General features: G+C 50.9%; 1 protein-coding gene across 1 annotated transcript in view; it reads left to right on the top strand.

Annotated features, from left to right (window-relative positions):
- Positions 1-237: 237 nt before the first annotated feature.
- Positions 238-15853, top strand: part of GPC1 (glypican 1) — a gene marked incomplete at its 5' end in the record, with an annotated part of 25262 nt that continues 9646 nt past the window's right edge. Inside the window, one exon of the mRNA XM_010185176.1 lies at positions 238-629. Within this exon, the coding sequence (XP_010183478.1) occupies positions 238-629 (392 nt within the window). The remainder of the gene's footprint in view (positions 630-15853) is intronic.

Genomic DNA, 15853 nt, shown 5'->3' on the forward strand with positions numbered 1-15853 from the left:
CAGAAGAGCCAGAGAGGTGACCATGGTGCTCTGGCACTGGGGGTTCCTTCTTCAGTCCTCTCAGCTATGGCTCAAGACTGAGAATGTGGGTAAGGTGTGTTGGAGGAAAAGCCCTGTTAGGGCCCTTCTCCTTTCTCAGGGTGTTTGGTTCTTCTGCCAAATGGAGAATTGGATTGCCCGTTGGATTCCCGCTTGTCCAACCCATGCATCACAGTCTCCCTTTTCTTCTCTCCTCAGGTTATTTCCAGGATTTGCTGAACAAGTCAGAGAAGGCTCTTTATGATGCTTTTCCAAGTATATACGGAGAATTGTACACTCAAAACACGAAGCTCTTCAAGGACTTGTACAGCGAGCTACGCCGCTATTACCGGGGCTCCAACATCAACTTGGAAGAGGCCCTCAATGAGTTCTGGACACGCTTGCTGGAGCGGCTCTTCAAGCTGATGAATCCCCAGTACCACATCACAGATGAGTACCTGGACTGCATGGTGAAACACGCGGAGCAGCACAAACCCTTCGGGGAAGTTCCCAGGGACCTGAAGGTGAAGGCGACCCGAGCCTTCATCGCGGCCCGCTCCTACGCACAGGGCTTTCTTGTGGGCAGCGATGTGGTCAAAAAGGTGTCTCAGGTACGTTGGGGTTCTTCCTTCTTCTCCTTCCTTGAATTGGGGGGAGCCAGTCAACTAGTGCTGTTGGGGAGAGGGGTGTTTATTTCCTCTTATGATTTCATGACAAAGCAAGCAGACATTCTTCAGTTTTATAAAACAAACTGCTTGAGGGTCACCTATGAAGGGAGCAGCAAGCCTGGACTTCTACGGGCACTGATACCGCAGAAGCTGTGAGGTATAACTCACTGCAAATGAGTCTTTACCTCATTTTAACCTATGAGTGCCAAGGAGATGTCAGACACCCAGGCTGTAAAGCCATTCGAGACTCCTTGCTCTTCGCAGGCAGGGAAATGGCACGCCTCTAAATCACGCTGCCTTATTTCCTTCCTTGATGGCAATATGATGTAGGGCGTGCAGAGCTGCCTTGCTGCGAGTGTGCTGGGAATACACGCTGAGAGATGCATCTCAGCGATCAGTGATGGGATTGCTGTGTCTGTTTATGTAGCCATTTATTTGTACAGCTTCTGTGTACAGAGAGAGTTTGTAAAGTGCATTGGGGTCTTCAGGGATGAAAGGTGCTATATAAATGTAAATGAACATGACTGAACCCAGGGTTTAAGGAGGAAGGGAATTGTCTGTATTCTTTACTGCAGAAGCTGCTTTTCAGAGCTGTCCTGAAACAAGATATTCAGGCTTTTCACACAGGTAGCGAGGAGAAAAATCCATACTAAAAAATGACTTGCACACTGCATGTGGAGATGGCAATCAGCAGGTATGCGAATCGGGGTGTGATTAAACTGTGAATGTAAAAATACGGAATCACAATTAATTTCCTCGGAAGGTAACGCGTGGTAACGCGTAGCAGAGGGCAGTGCTGTTTGATGCAGCAAATCCAGACTTTGATCTCGGGAAGAAACATTAATGTGGTAACAGTGACAAATGCCTTAATTTATCAATGTGGGACTATAAAACTGTTCAGTTACCCCAAAGCCTTTGTACATCTCATTAACATCCCACTCTCCTGACACTTAAGACGGATAAAAGAGGAGAATGGTGTCATTTCAGAGGGAGCAAAGTCAAATATTTTTCATAAATCCTCTGAATGGCAGAGATTTCCAGCTTGACGTGCGTGATTCTGCCTGTAGCCCAGGTTGGTGGGTAAAGCAGGCTGGCATCTCTCTATCACTGGAAGGGAAGGACCTGAGATACCAACATACAGCATATGTTTCCCCAGTCTTCATGCAGACTTCTGACCCATCGCATTTTGATTCTGATCCCCTCCCTTTCTGAATTCTCTTCCTTCTCTTGGCATCGTTTATTAAACGGGATGTGGGGGGTGTATGACCAGTCACAGATCCTCCTTCGTCTTCCCTCTGCCTCCCCACAACCTGTTCCTCTGGGGTGGGAGGTCTTCCAGGAGGGTCCCAACCATTCCTCCCTCTCAGGAGAGCCCTGCCTGGGGTTGCAGCTAGCCCAGCACGTTGCTGTTGTATTGCAATCTGCATAATCCGAGTCGGGAGACCTCAGCAAAGCCTCCCTGGGAGCTGATTTTGTAACCAAGGCCATTTCCCCTGTCTTCAGGAATGGGGTTAGTACTTTAGGCAAGAAGGGGTGAGAATGCTGTGGTGGGAAATCCTTTCTATCGATGCCCTGGTAGCCCTCAGCTGTGTCTAAAATATAAGGCCTGGTTTACCCACCTTCCTTTACCAGATGTGGGTTTACACAAGTGCCAAATGGATGTGAAGCGCTGAATGCAAGCTGCAAGGGGTGCTGTGGCTTCAGGGATTTTTCATGTTGCTTTATATTTAGGGTGTCAGGAGAAAGTGTGTAAGACTCTCATTGAGATCAGAGACTGGGATCTGACTTTCCTGTCAGATGGTAGCAGCGGTCTTTAAAAATAACTCTTTGAGCCGAAATTTCGTCGAGAGCAGCGGTGAGTGTGTTTTGGTCAGGAAATCTGGGGAAAGCCTGTGGAAACAGATGCACAGAAGAAATTACCTAGCTTTGGCCTGCTGAAAAATGAGATTACGTTGGGATTATTTATTTGCAAATCCCAGAAAAGCTACTGATTTCTGCTAAAACCCTCCTGGTTTCATCTGCTCACACAGTTCCAGTTCACTGTTTGTCACCTGCACCCTGTCGCTGCTTCAGGTTCTGGGCATCCTAGAGAAGGACTGGTGCTGTTTGCTGGGTTTTCTGTCTTAAGACAGGGAAGAGCCTGCCCTGACTGAGCTATAGGCGAGGATTTCCTGAGATGTCTTTAATCCAAGGGGCTCTGTCTGCCCGATCTCATTGGAAGCCATCACTTCAGGCAGCCCTTGGCCGGTGGGCGCACAGGGACAGGGATGGGAGCGCTGTGCTGGGAGCGAGCGCTTTGCTTCCTGCTGGGGATGAATAGTTGGAGGGCGGCGGGGAGAAAATGGCAAAGCCGTTTTTCATCCTTACTGCCGTCCTAGCTTTTAAGGCAAAGTCACCCTGACAGGCTGCAGGCTCCGACACCAAGATCTAAAGCTTTTAATGCCGCGGTTCCTGCCACCAACCTGGCCTCACGCTGACAGGGCCGGAAGCGCTGCCATCTGCATGACGGCTGTGGGGAGGGGGTTTGGGGGATTTGGGGCACACACATGGCTGGTGCAGCTTTTTGCAGGGCTGGGGTGGATGTGCAGGTTGGCTCCTACGCTGGTACAGGGTTGGGGGTTATCGATGTGTCACACACAGGTGGGGGCGTTGGGGCAGCATCTCTGTGGTCACGTTCAGGTTCTGTGCTCCTGTAGCTATTCCTTCAGCAGAATTGCAGGTTTTCCCTTAAGTCGCACAACACCAAGTGCATTTTTCATCTGCGTGAAGCAGCAGCCACAAAATTCCTAGTGAAGGGTGCACGGAGAAGGCGCTCCCCGGTGATGAGCGCTTCCTGCTGTGTGCCAGGGCGAGAGAAAGGAAACATCCCAGCTCTGTTTAGGGTGTGAGAAAAGACACATCCCGGCTCTGTTTAGGGTCCTTTTCTTTGGTTGTGAGATTGAGCAGCTGCCCAAAAACAGCATTAGCTGCAACTCTAAACTTCATGTCAACAGGTGAAGGCCTTCTTGGCCTGCTCAGAGGCTCCATAGAGTCTGAGCTACTGCTGTGTGCAGCAATGAGAGCAAGAGCTGGGGCTCTTGAGCTTGGAGCAGAGGAGACTGAGGGGTGCCCTCATTCCTGGGGATCCATTGGGAAAGGGCAGTGTCAGGAGGAAGGAGCCAGGCTCTGCTCTGGGATGGCCAATGCCAGGACAAGGGGCAATGGTCCCAAGCTGGAGCACAGGAGGTTCAAGCTGAAGATGAGGACAAAGTTTGTCAGGGTGAGGGTTATGGAGCATGGCCCAGGCTGCCCAGAGAGGTTGTGGAGTCTCCTTGTGTGGAGACACCCAAAGCCCTGGCCGTGTTCCTGTGTGACTGCTCTGGTGATCCTGCTCTGGCAGGGGTTGCACTGGGGGAGCTTTCCAGGTCCCTTCCAACTCCTGATATTCTGTGAACACGCTCCTGGGAAATACCTGGTGTAGGTGAATTGAAATACTGGGGGAGGGAAGCAAAACTGAGATGGTAAAAATGGTGAGGCCTGAGAGATAACCCCTTATAAACCAAAAGCAAAACCAAAACATACTCAGAGATGCAGTCTGATAAATGGGAATATCCCAGCTGGTTTTGTTCTTTATTACTCACATTCTGGTGTGCTCAGGCATCTCAAGTCTCAGGCCAGGACTATAGGAAGCAGAGGTGACCCTGTCTGCACCAGAACACCCAAAAAGGGCAGTGAGGCTGCACACAGGTCCTTGGTGGCCTCCTGCATCTCAGCACCATGCCCCTGCTGCAGCAACAGGCAGGCAGGAGAGCTGCCCCACACACATCCAAACACGGCCAGAGTCCTCAGATTTCTCTTGGAGACTTGGCAACCTGCGAATTTTGGGTGAGAACGCAGAAGTCAAGAAATCATGGTCATTTCCAAAGGCAGGGAGAGGAGGTGTTTGACAAGTAGTTTTGCTCATCAGTCACAAAGTGAATTATTCAGGCACTCTTTCCTTTGCTTGATCTTCATTGCTTCTTCCTCCCCAATTTTAAGCTTCCCCGTGGTACTGGGGACTGATGTGAAGCGACACTGGCTACGTAAGCAAGAAGCACGTCCTTAAATAATCAGTTTTAATAGCTGTTTGCATTTCCTTTTCTCAGTAGATGTTCTTAAGGCTGATTTTCATTTGAGTACGAAACACAAGTTGGTGATTTTCTTTCCTAGTTACAAGCTTTTTCAGTAAATCCCGTATTTCATTTTGCCAATGAAGTTCATCCATCAGGACGTTTTTATTTAAGCTATACCACGTCTTACAATGCATTTCAGCCTTATTTTTTAAACTTTCCTGTTATTAAAAGGTAAATGGCAGCTTTCCTATTTACCATATGAGTAATATTTCAACACATGGTGGGTCAAGCTGCATTTGGATGGAATTTGAATTCCAATTAAAAAGGCCCAAAAATAGACTTTTTTATGAGTGTTCTTAACAGTTAAATGCATGTGCAGGATACATATGGAAAATCATGTTTATCTAAACATACTTTACATTTCCAATAAGCCAATAATGTAACAATATAATAATATAACGAAGTATGGCCTTTCCTGGTCCTCATGTCCTTTAAGGTTGTAGCCATCTCTCATACTCTGCTTTATCCCATACCCTGGAAAGACATAGTTGACTTCTGCCTTTCAGCTTCCAGTTGCTTTGTGGGTGAACTAGGCATTAAATTGGTCTGACTGAATAAAAGGACGAATATAATCTCTTTTCACACACTTTTGAAACCACTGTGCTAAAACAGCTTGAGTGCAAGGAATTTCCTGTCCCATGTGCTCGGTGACACATCCCCATCCTTTCAGTGCCTTGTCTCCGCTCAGAGCATCAGCAGCAAGTACGTGCAACTGCAAACAACATTTCATTTCATTTAAAGGATTTCACTTTTGTGATAAAATTAAGCATTTCTCTAAATTGACCTCCTTTTCAGCCCAAAAAGACAATATTAGTGTTTGTAAATAGATGTGATCAGGATGTTGTTCCGTGGTGCTGGCAAGTGGCAACATCCTTCTGTCACCACATTTGTTTCCTTTTCCCTGGCTCCTATCCCACCTCTCGCTTTGGAGTTGTTCAGTTTTTGTGCGGCACAGATGCGTGTTCTTGTGTTCGGTTGATGACTGAAGGGCAGGATGCTGCCGTGCAGGGACCAGCTTTGCTCCCAGGAGCCATAAGGTGCCACAGGAAATTGTCTCTCTGTCTGGGAGAAGCTGTTGCTGGGGACCTGTTCCCACCAAGAGAGGTGGCATTTTCCTTCAGGGAGATCATCTGTTTTCCCACATGGGATTTAACAAGCCTCCCACGCTCAGACTGCAGTCACCTGTGCCTGTAGACAGCTCTGCAGGTCTTGGTAGGACACCATTCATCCCAGAGCTCAGCCTCAGTCTCCGCTTTAAAAAAACGAGGAGAGGTAATGTGAGATGGAGTCCAAGGAGTCTCCATGTGGACACAGGCAGTGAGGAGCAGTGGGGAGCAGCAGGTCCCATAGGCGCTGGCGTCACCGGCAGGGATGGAGGTGGGATGTACAAACAACAACTGCTGGAGTGTGCTGGGTTTCTTTCTTTCTTTCTTTTTTCCCTACTGTCATTCCAAATCGCTGATGGAGCTTTCTGAAAATGAGCCGGTTTGGTGCCTGCACTAAAAGATCACGCTGTTCCAGGCCCAGCAGTGATTCACAGGGTGGAACACGCCACGAGCAGGTCAGGCTATGTCAGGAGGAGGACTGCAGTGCCAGCAGGGGAGAAGCCTGTGGTACATCAGACACAGCATCCCAGAATGTCAGGAGTTGGAAGGGCCCTGGAAAGCTCCCCCAGTGCAACCCCTGCCACAGCAGGATCACCAGAGCAGTCACACAGGAACACGGCCAGGGCTTTGGGTGTCTCCACACAAGGAGACTCCACAACCTCTCTGGGCAGCCTGGGCCATGCTCCAGAACCCTCACCCTGACAAAGTTTGGCCTCATCTTCAGCTTGAACCTCCTGTGCTCCAGCTTGGGACCATTGCCCCTTGTCCTGGCATTGGCCATCCCAGAGCAGAGCCTGGCTCCTTCCTCCTGACACTGCCCTTTCCCAATGGATCCCCAGGAATGAGGGCACCCCTCAGTCTCCTCTGCTCCAAGCTCAAGAGCCCCAGCTCCCTCAGCCGCTCCTCAGCAGGAGATGCTCCACTCCCTCCAGCATCTCTGTGGCCCTGCTGGACTCTTTCAAGCAGTTCCTGTCCTTCTTGAGCTGAGGGCCCAGCACTGGACACAAGATTGCAGCTGTGGTCTCACACCTCTGCCTATGAACACCCTCTTAGACTACAGGCCGAAATAAGCTCTTGCACCTTCAGAGACTTGTTTCTGCCATCACTCCCTCCTGCTTGGGCACAGCCACAGCCACCCAGACCAGCTGCACCACCGGGCACCTCCTTTTCCAGCACCACTGCATGTAAAGCTAGGGAGAGAGTTTTGCAGTAAAGTTGGAATTTGTGTGTACAGATTCAAATCGAGCTGGATGGAGAGCATGTGGTGTTGAACACATTCTCGTGTATTTCGGATATTACTTTCCAGTATTTCTATCTGTTATTATGTTTAAATCACAACCCTTCAGGGATAAAAACCCGTAGGTGTTCTGAATATAATAGATATAACGCAGGCAAGCAGATATACGTCTCCCATATTTATCTGGCGGTTAAAAGTCAATTGAATCTAGTTTTCAAAGGATTGAAAATTGCACCAGCTGGAAATAACTGCATTGGATGAACAGAGAGGGAGCGCATTGAACAGGCAGGTGGTGGCTTGCTGCATTTTCCACCGGAGGGAGAGGAGCGTGACAGCGGTCTATCTATCCACATGAATCTTCCTCATTTTAATACCTGAAGGCAGTTAGGCACTAGGCAGGACTAGGAAGGTGCAGATCCTCTTGGTTAGCTGCTGGTCTGGTGTCCCTCACAGGCTGTTACTGCCTCCTGGAGCCAGCATCGCTGCCCTTGGGAAGCATCCCTGCCGCTGGCTGCAGAGGGAGCTGGGGCTGAGTCTTCTCCCTCTTTTGCTGCCCCAGTTTTGGCTTCTAGCCTTCGTTTTTTGTTTTGTTTTGTTATTTCTGAGTCTACAAAATGGGCAAGTGGCTGCTGGGCTGGCAGGGCTGGACCCAGGCAGTCTGTCTGGCCGCAGGCTTAACACCAGCTCGGGTTTGCTGGAGCGTGAAGGGCACAGATTTGGCATCAGCCTCTGTCCTCTGCGTCCCTTGCCTTGTGCTGAGCTGAACACAGCGAGGGGAGAGCAAGAGAGCTCTCACCAAACAGCAGGGCCCTGCCTAGGGTGCACTGTGCCCATGCCCCGTGTGCTTTCTCATCTCCAATGGTGGTTTGGAAACATCCTTGATATGTCTTGAATGGTGGGCTTGGTGAGGCTCAAAACTCCCTGTGCTCCAAGGGCTCGTGACGGTGCATTTGTGTAAGGAAGATGCAAAATAATGGCTGAAGTGTTTCTACAATTCATTAGACTTTGAAAGAATCCTATTTCTGTCAGCCCGGCAGCTGTTTCTTTGAGAGTTTTCTTCTGAAAGATTGGAAAGCTTGGTTCATTTAACACCCGTCAAGGTGCTAATTACATCAGGGCTGGCACGGACATGCACAAGGCAGCTGCTGACCATGTGGCAGAGAGAGCGGGGTCCGCTCCCCCCATGGGCTCTCTTGCACGGGTAGGGGGCTGGCAGCACCTGCAGCTCCCGCTCCTTTCACCGGGGAAATTGGGCACTCGTGGCCCGGTGCATAGAGCAACCGTGCCCCTGATTTGCAGCTTGCACACGTGGAGAGCACAGCCCTGCTCTTTTTGGTCGTAGTGTTTGAGTGCTCATAGTATTCTGTGAGGAGACTGTAAAAATGAAATGTTTCCCGACGTGAAATTGCCACATTGCAGAGAGCCCGGTCACGGATCCAGCCAGCTCCCTGGTGAAACACAAACCTCTCCTGCCAGTGTCGGTCTTGTCATAAAACAGGGGGCAAGGCTGGCGTGCCGAGCCTCTCCCTGTGCTGCCATTTGTCCTGCGGGCAGCTCTGCAGCGCTCCTCACCACCAGCCCGGCAGGATCCACTCCCCTGCTTGGCCCATTTTTTGTAGCTGCTGTTCTTCATACTGACAACTTTATCCTAACTACAATTCCAGCTGAGGGATCTGGGGTAATTGGAGTGGCTCTGAACACCCACCCGCATTTCCCAGCACACACGGCCTGATCTGTGAATGGAATTGCTGACCTGTTTTCTCTTCAGCACTGCCCCAGAATGGGTTTTTCACAACTGGCAAGAGAAACTTCCCTTACTTCTATCGCTATTCAAGTATGCATGAGAAGGTAAGCGAGGGTGCTATGAATGCCTCGGCCGCAGTGTGTTCAGCCCCCAAACCTGTAGAGGTCTCCAGCTATAGGTGCTTGCTGCCTCTAGCTGCCTGGCACCCCTGCCTACGTCTCAGAAGCTGCCTGCTATCTGCTGGCTTTAAAGCACCTGTTGGTTTGGAACGTTGCCTGACGTTAGTGGGTTTAACTGGTGCTTCTGGAGGTTAGAATGGCCATTCAGACAGTAAGGTCTCACCTACCTGGAAAAATATACCTAAGAGTTAGCGTGGGCACGTTTTGAGCTATGTCTGACATGTCTGGAGGTGTTTTGTAGGTATTTTTGGAGGAATTTTTAGAAGGGACAGAGCCCACAGAATGACACCTCCACCAACAGCGTTAGGGACTAGCTCAGCCTTCTGCCTCCATCAGCCAACCTGCCCGCGTCCCCAGGGCAAGCCAGGGGCATTGACAGCACTTCCAGCAGCCTGGATTTTTCACCCAGATCTCTTTCTTCATCCCCAGATCTCTCCCCTCTACCTAACCCTGGTTCCCCTGGGAAGCAAGGCACAGATGGCTCACAGCAGCCTGGGGGTGAATGTGCAAGGGGAGGGGGGGTAGGAAAAATACCAGCGAGAGCTCAGCTTATTTTATTGGTGTTAAATGCCTTTCAGATGTACTTAAAGGCCCCTGAAGGCCGAGGAGTCCCATCACATTGCAGCTAGGCTGCAGGTTCTCATTTGCTTGTGAGCCAGACTTCAAAAAGGAGAAAGGATTTGGGGTGAGGTTTTTTTTCATTTTTTTATCTCGTTTGAAGCCAGCACTTCAAAAGCAGCATCTGCAGCTTGGCTGCAGGTTCTGGGTACCAAAGGAGCTGGTGACCTCCTGATGGGCGCAGGAGGAGCGGAGCTGGGCTCACCCCTTGCAGCTGAATGGAGCCGAGCGCGCTGTGCCCAAGACCGGACAGCACAGCCTGACCCCACGCCGTGCTGCTGCCATAGCGGCTTGGTGTTTGTCGTGGTTTAGGGCTGGGCTGGCCTCTAAACCCTGCCCAGATGCTCTCTGTGAACCCCTCTGCCCTCCCCACAAGGGAAGAGAAAAGAGAAGAAGGGAGAGAGACTTTATGGGTTGGGAAAGAAAACTAACAGGTTTAATGAAACAATAATACTGATACTACAGGATAATAATGTAAATAGGAAATAATGAAATCTATACAGATATGTACAAATAGATCTACAAACCAATAGAAAATCCTCCCCCAATGACGATGACGGCACCAGAGGCTCTGGGAGCACTGGAAAAGTCCCAGTGCAGACCCAGCAGCAGTGGGAGCTGATGCAGGAACACAGGGATCAGGATCAGAGGCAGCCGCAGGAGCAGGGTCTGCTGGGCCTTGGGCCATTGCAGGGGTGGAGAGGGAAGGAAGGGTCCAAGCTGGAAGGGTCCAGACCCTGGTGATCCCCTGGGCTTTCCACTGAGTGTGGCGTGTGTGGGATGCAATCCCTCGTTGGGCAGGTTTGGGTCTGCTTCCCCGCCCTGTAGGCGCAGGCACAGCACCCATGGTGAGACAGTGGCCTTGAGATTATCAGTTCACACCGTCTGGAAAAAACATCCTGCTAGTTTCAGCAATTTCAGCCACTTAGAAGAGCCTGAGCTGAAAAGTCAAATCACTGAATAGAAAATCAGTTCTGTTTAGCTCAAACCAGGACAGTATTGCCACTGTTAAAATGATTTTCCACCTGTGTGTAGCTCAGTCTTGCAGGAAGCTGGGAGGGGAAGGGAGGATCATTGCTTAATCAAAAAGACCCTGTGACTCCTGGACGCGTACAGAGCTGGTCCCAGCACTCTTTGGTTGCTGTTCCCCAGGGCCTTCCTCTCTGTATTCCACACTTGATTCTTTGGTCTTTCCAGCCACCTTTTCAGGAAATAATTGGCTTGAGTAAAGAAAATGCTTGGAGTGAGGAGGGTGTAGCGTCTTTTATAATCTAATATCATCACTTCCCTGGTCCTTTCTGTGCCCTGATATTACTCAAGTTGTTTTGAAGGCTTTTGAGTATTTTCCAAGCAGTAGGCATTAGGGTAATGGCAGAAGACACATCTCTTTGTTTTTCTGTGTGACCTCTCAAATGAGGTCCCAAATCAGAAATATAAAAACATCCCACTGTTGTAGATTGAGAGGTCTGGAGTCAGGCCAAGAGGAATTGCACCCTCCTTTGCACCCCTTGTGACTTGCACCAAACCTGACGCTGAAAAGAGGTCTGCAAATGAGTGGGTGTTGCTTGGGAAATCAGCATATGACCTGGATAGGTGCTTTAATGGGAAAGAGAACAGGTAATGATGGGGTTGAGGGAGAAGTGTACCCTATAAAATGTGCTTTTGTTATTTGTGAGCATGCGTATCTGTGCAAAGAAGGGTAAATTGCATTGAATGTGCAAATCACCAGTTTGATTCATTCTTTAAAAGCGCAGAGGAAGGATAAGAAGGTTTTTTCTATGTCCTGGAAAAATCTAGAGTGCTGCCCTGCTGTTGTGTGTCGCAGAATCCCAGAATGTCAGGAGTTGAAGGGACCTGGAAAGCTCCCCCAGTGCAACCCCTGCCAGAGCAGGATCACCAGAGCAGTCACACAGGAACATGGCCAGGGCTTTGGGTGTCTCCACACAAGGAGACTCCACAACCTCTCTGGGCAGCCTGGGCCATGCTCCATAACCCTCACCCTCACAAAGTTTGGCCTCATCTTCAGCTTGAACCTCCTGTGCTCCAGCTTGGGACCATTGCCCCTTGTCCTGGCATTGGCCATCCCAGAGCAGAGCCTGGCTCCTTCCTCCTGACACTGCCCTTTCCCAATGGATCCCCAGGAATGAGGGCACCCCTCAGTCTCCTCTGCTCCAAGCTCAAGAGCCCCAGCTCCCTCAGCCGCTCCTCAGCAGGAGATGCTCCACTCCCTCCAGCATCTCTGTGGCCCTGCGCTGCAGTCTGTCCAGTGTCTGCGGGGGTGTCTCACCTGGTTGAACTGAGTGCTTTCCCCTTTTACAACAGGTTGTTTCAGCCCCCTCTGTGTCTTCACTTCAGAAAGTTTATAACTGCTCTGAAGTGATGTTTTAGGTAACATGGAGGATAACTTAGCTCTTCTTGAATATATCAGGAGACAGAGTAGTTGACTGCTTGTTATCTCTAAGCCTTCTATGTTTCTGTGATTCTCTGCTTGGAAAGTATATTCATAAAACTCATGGTAGTAGCTTTTTTGTTGTTGTTAGAAGCCTTTCACACTGATTTTTTTCTAAATTGTCTGCAGGGTGGCTAGGAACCCAGCTAGCGACAATCCCCCAGCCCACCCTCTCAGCAAATTGCTTGCAAAAGTCATTAATTTTACAGTAATTGATTTAAACATTACTCAGGAGGGGGAAAAATGAGGGAAAAAATGCCACCTGTTCCCATTGCATTACCTCACTGCTACTTGAATCAGCTACTGTATCCCCAGCCGTAAAGTAGTTTTAATTACAATGATTTAGTGCTCAGTATCGATTTGTCCCCTGGTTTGGGTCTATTGTAGGAGATAATGTTTTTTTTCCTTGTCACTTCATCACTGGGCTTACACTTGAAGGGACTGCACCCACTGATGTCACTGGGATCAGAATAAGAGTGTGTGGATTTTCAGTTTGTAAGGTGTATTTATTTATACTGCTGATAACTGAATGAGGAGTGCCCTGGCTGCAGGCACATCTCTTGGTAATCAGGGTTTCTCTGATCCTTGGGAAATGGCTTCTCCAATGTGTTGTGTGTTCTCTTGACATCTTAATGCAGTTTCTAGGTCACCGAGCTAAGAAAAAGACTACAGGTGCCACTGAAGTTAAAGGAGAGCCACAGCTCCTTAAAGGAAAGCCAGCCACAGGCTGGGCCAGGTTGATGGTACTTGGAGAATCCAGTTATTGTCGTGTACTGTCTTCATGCTGTGCCAGATCATTCAGAGATGAAGAGACACCGTTGGTTTTCACTCCATCTGCAGGAGTTTGGGTGCTCCTGCTTTCAGGCCACCTGTGATATTAGACATTGCTACCAGGTACTGCAAATCCACGCTGGAAAGCCAGAGGGGCTCTTCTTCAGCGCGGCAGGAGGGGAGGCGATAACGTTTCAAGTCCTTTTAAAGGCTGAAGGGTGAAAGCAGGAGCACAAGGAACTGCAGATGTCTTGGTGTGGAGATTGGTCTTGACTTTGCAAGCTTGGAGAAACTGCTTCACCCTCACTGTGAGGGTGTTAATCTGGAGTGAGCTACCATGGAGGGGATGTGGTCCCACAGCTCCAACCTGAGAAACTCTTCTGCCCGGTGCCACCGCTGAAGCTGGCCGTGCCCGAGAGGTGAGCGGGCAGGGGAGCTGCAGAGCTCCCCTGGTTGTGTCGCTGTATCCACACAGGGGAATCTCGGCTCCTCCTAGCTGGGGCTGGGATCACCCCACGTGGATGCAGTGTACCTGCAAAAACCCTGGTAGCTTACTTCTGCAAACTAATCCACAAGGACTAAGAGATGTTTAGAAGGCTCTGTTCTTTAAAATGCTGCAAGTCCCCCAAAGGGATGGTGCAGAATCAGGGCTGGAAGCCCCAAGGCCTTGCTGTCCTCTGCCCCATGTGGAGCCAGCCCATGGGCTGGGATAGGTGGAATGATGAGGAGCTGAGCTCTGGCCAAGCAAAACATGCAGAAAATACCCTGAAATTCCTCTTCCTCTCCTCTCTTGGAGAGTGCTTGGTTCACCTCTGCAGCCTGCCTGTGAAAAAGGAGCGCGGCTGCCAACAGGAGAGGTTTGGGGCGTTCCCTGGGGAAAGGGAGTGGAGCCTGGCCTCTGCCACCTGCAGAAAGTAAAAGTTATCCTTTCTGCCAAGAGATGGAGTTGAACACTTGGCACCTGCAGATTCAGCAGAGCAAGAGCTGGTGGTGGATGTGTCACTGCTTATCTGCAGAGGAGAGACTCTGGGACAGAGCAGCAGGGGTGAGGGGTGCCACCCCACCTGGGGGCTGCAGGGTCCCCACACCTGGGCCAGCGTGGCACTCCACCATCCTCCGGGAGACAGAGCCACTTTGTGAGAGTGACAGGCTGGCACTACACACACAGCTGCTCCCTGCCATCCAGAAACGATGCTTGCAGAGGTGAAAATCAGCTTTTTTTTCCCACCAGACCATCAGGACCTGAGCTTGAGCCTCAGGTGCCGGTGTCACCCAGTGCTCTGCCTGCACCCGCTGCCCCAAGGCAGGTGACAACAGCCCAGGAGAGCTGCATGGGCAGGAGGCGGCTGCTCTGTGGGCACCGATGCGGATGCAGGCGGTGTGGCTGGGGACAGACGGTTTTGGCTGGCTGATGGCCATGGAGAGGTCGGAGGGAGGTGGGCTGCGGGACGGCAGGCAGCTGTCTGCATCACGGGGAGCCATGGCAGCTGCCCACGCTTGCCCATCGTGCCGGAGGCCAGATGGAGTCGGTGGGCACTGAGGAGCAGGGCCCCGCTGCTGCTCCCCTTCTGCAGCCCTGCGTGGTGGCAGGGCACACGGGTGGCTCCCCGTGGCTGCTCTCCAGTGCACGAGGGAGTGCTGTGCTCAGGGTGTTCTGGTCCTTTCTGGTTTGCCAGAAAAAGACAAGCTGCCCACGCTTGCCCATCGTGCCGGAGGCCAGATGGAGTCGGTGGGCACTGAGGAGCAGGGCCCCGCTGCTGCTCCCCTTCTGCAGCCCTGCGTGGTGGCAGGGCACACGGGTGGCTCCCCGTGGCTGCTCTCCAGTGCACGAGGGAGTGCTGTGCTCAGGGTGTTCTGGTCCTTTCTGGTTTGCCAGAAAAAGACATGTGCAAAAATAAATGCAGAGACAGGATCAATTCGGCGAGCAGAAATACTTGTGAAATGCCCACTGGGCCTGTCACAAGCTTTGTTTAAATCCAGGCTTGCTGTGGTCACCTGAGTAGCTCCAGTACGGTAGCTGGGTTTACACCGTATTTTTAAGCTCAGTGTGCTGGAGATGCTTTTCTGAGCCAAGATCTGTCACTTGCCTGTCCCCATGTCCCCCGTGGGCTCTGGCAGGGCACCAAATAGCTTTGTTTTCTTGCTGCTCCCGGGATGTTGCAGCCCGGTCTGTGCTGTGCGAGGTTGCGGTGCTCCACAGCGGGATAAGGTGGGATGAGTGGTGATGGGATGTGCCAGTGAAACACAGAGACAGAGTTGTGTTCAGGACCCGATTGCCTGCACAGGTTGCGTGCTCTGGTTGGAGCTTCGCTGTATAATTTGTGTTGATGGATGCTCTGTCTGGGGAAGGAGAGGTCACAGCTCCTTTCCTAGCAGCATCTCCCAGTTTCTGTGCAAATGCTCTGGTTTTGGAAGATCTTCAGCTGCAACCCGTGTTAGTGTTCAACGTGCTCTTATCGTTGTCTTTTCAGTCACTATCCAGTTGTGGTTGTTTAAACCCCCGAGATGAAAAATAATCTATTCTTTTGTTTGCCTGTCCCTCCGCTTTGTTGCATCCCCTCTCGGATCACCGAGGTGGGAGGCGGCGATGCCTTTGGCAGCTTTCGCAGGGATGAAGCGTGTGGTGGGACAAAGCCTCCATCTCCTGGCGGCAGAGCCGCATGGCAGCCGGGCGCCGACTTCTTTCTGCAGGAGTCGTCCCAGAAAAAAGGAGCCAGAAAGCTCGCTGAGGAAGCAGAGCAAAGCCCCGGTGATTCCTGCAAGGCTCAGCTCCTCCCGCTGCAGCGTTTATCTGCAGGCAGCTCGGGGCTTGCTCTGGCTGCTGAGGCAGGGAAAAGGTCCTCATCTGGGTTCTCTGAGACCCAGAAAGTCTTGTCCTGGTCCTGAAGAAGGGGGTCCCAAGGTTATTTTAA

The sequence above is a fragment of the Mesitornis unicolor genome, unplaced genomic scaffold, assembly GCF_000695765.1.
Source record: "Mesitornis unicolor isolate BGI_N332 unplaced genomic scaffold, ASM69576v1 scaffold12145, whole genome shotgun sequence".
Classification (NCBI taxonomy): Eukaryota; Metazoa; Chordata; class Aves; order Mesitornithiformes; family Mesitornithidae; genus Mesitornis; species Mesitornis unicolor.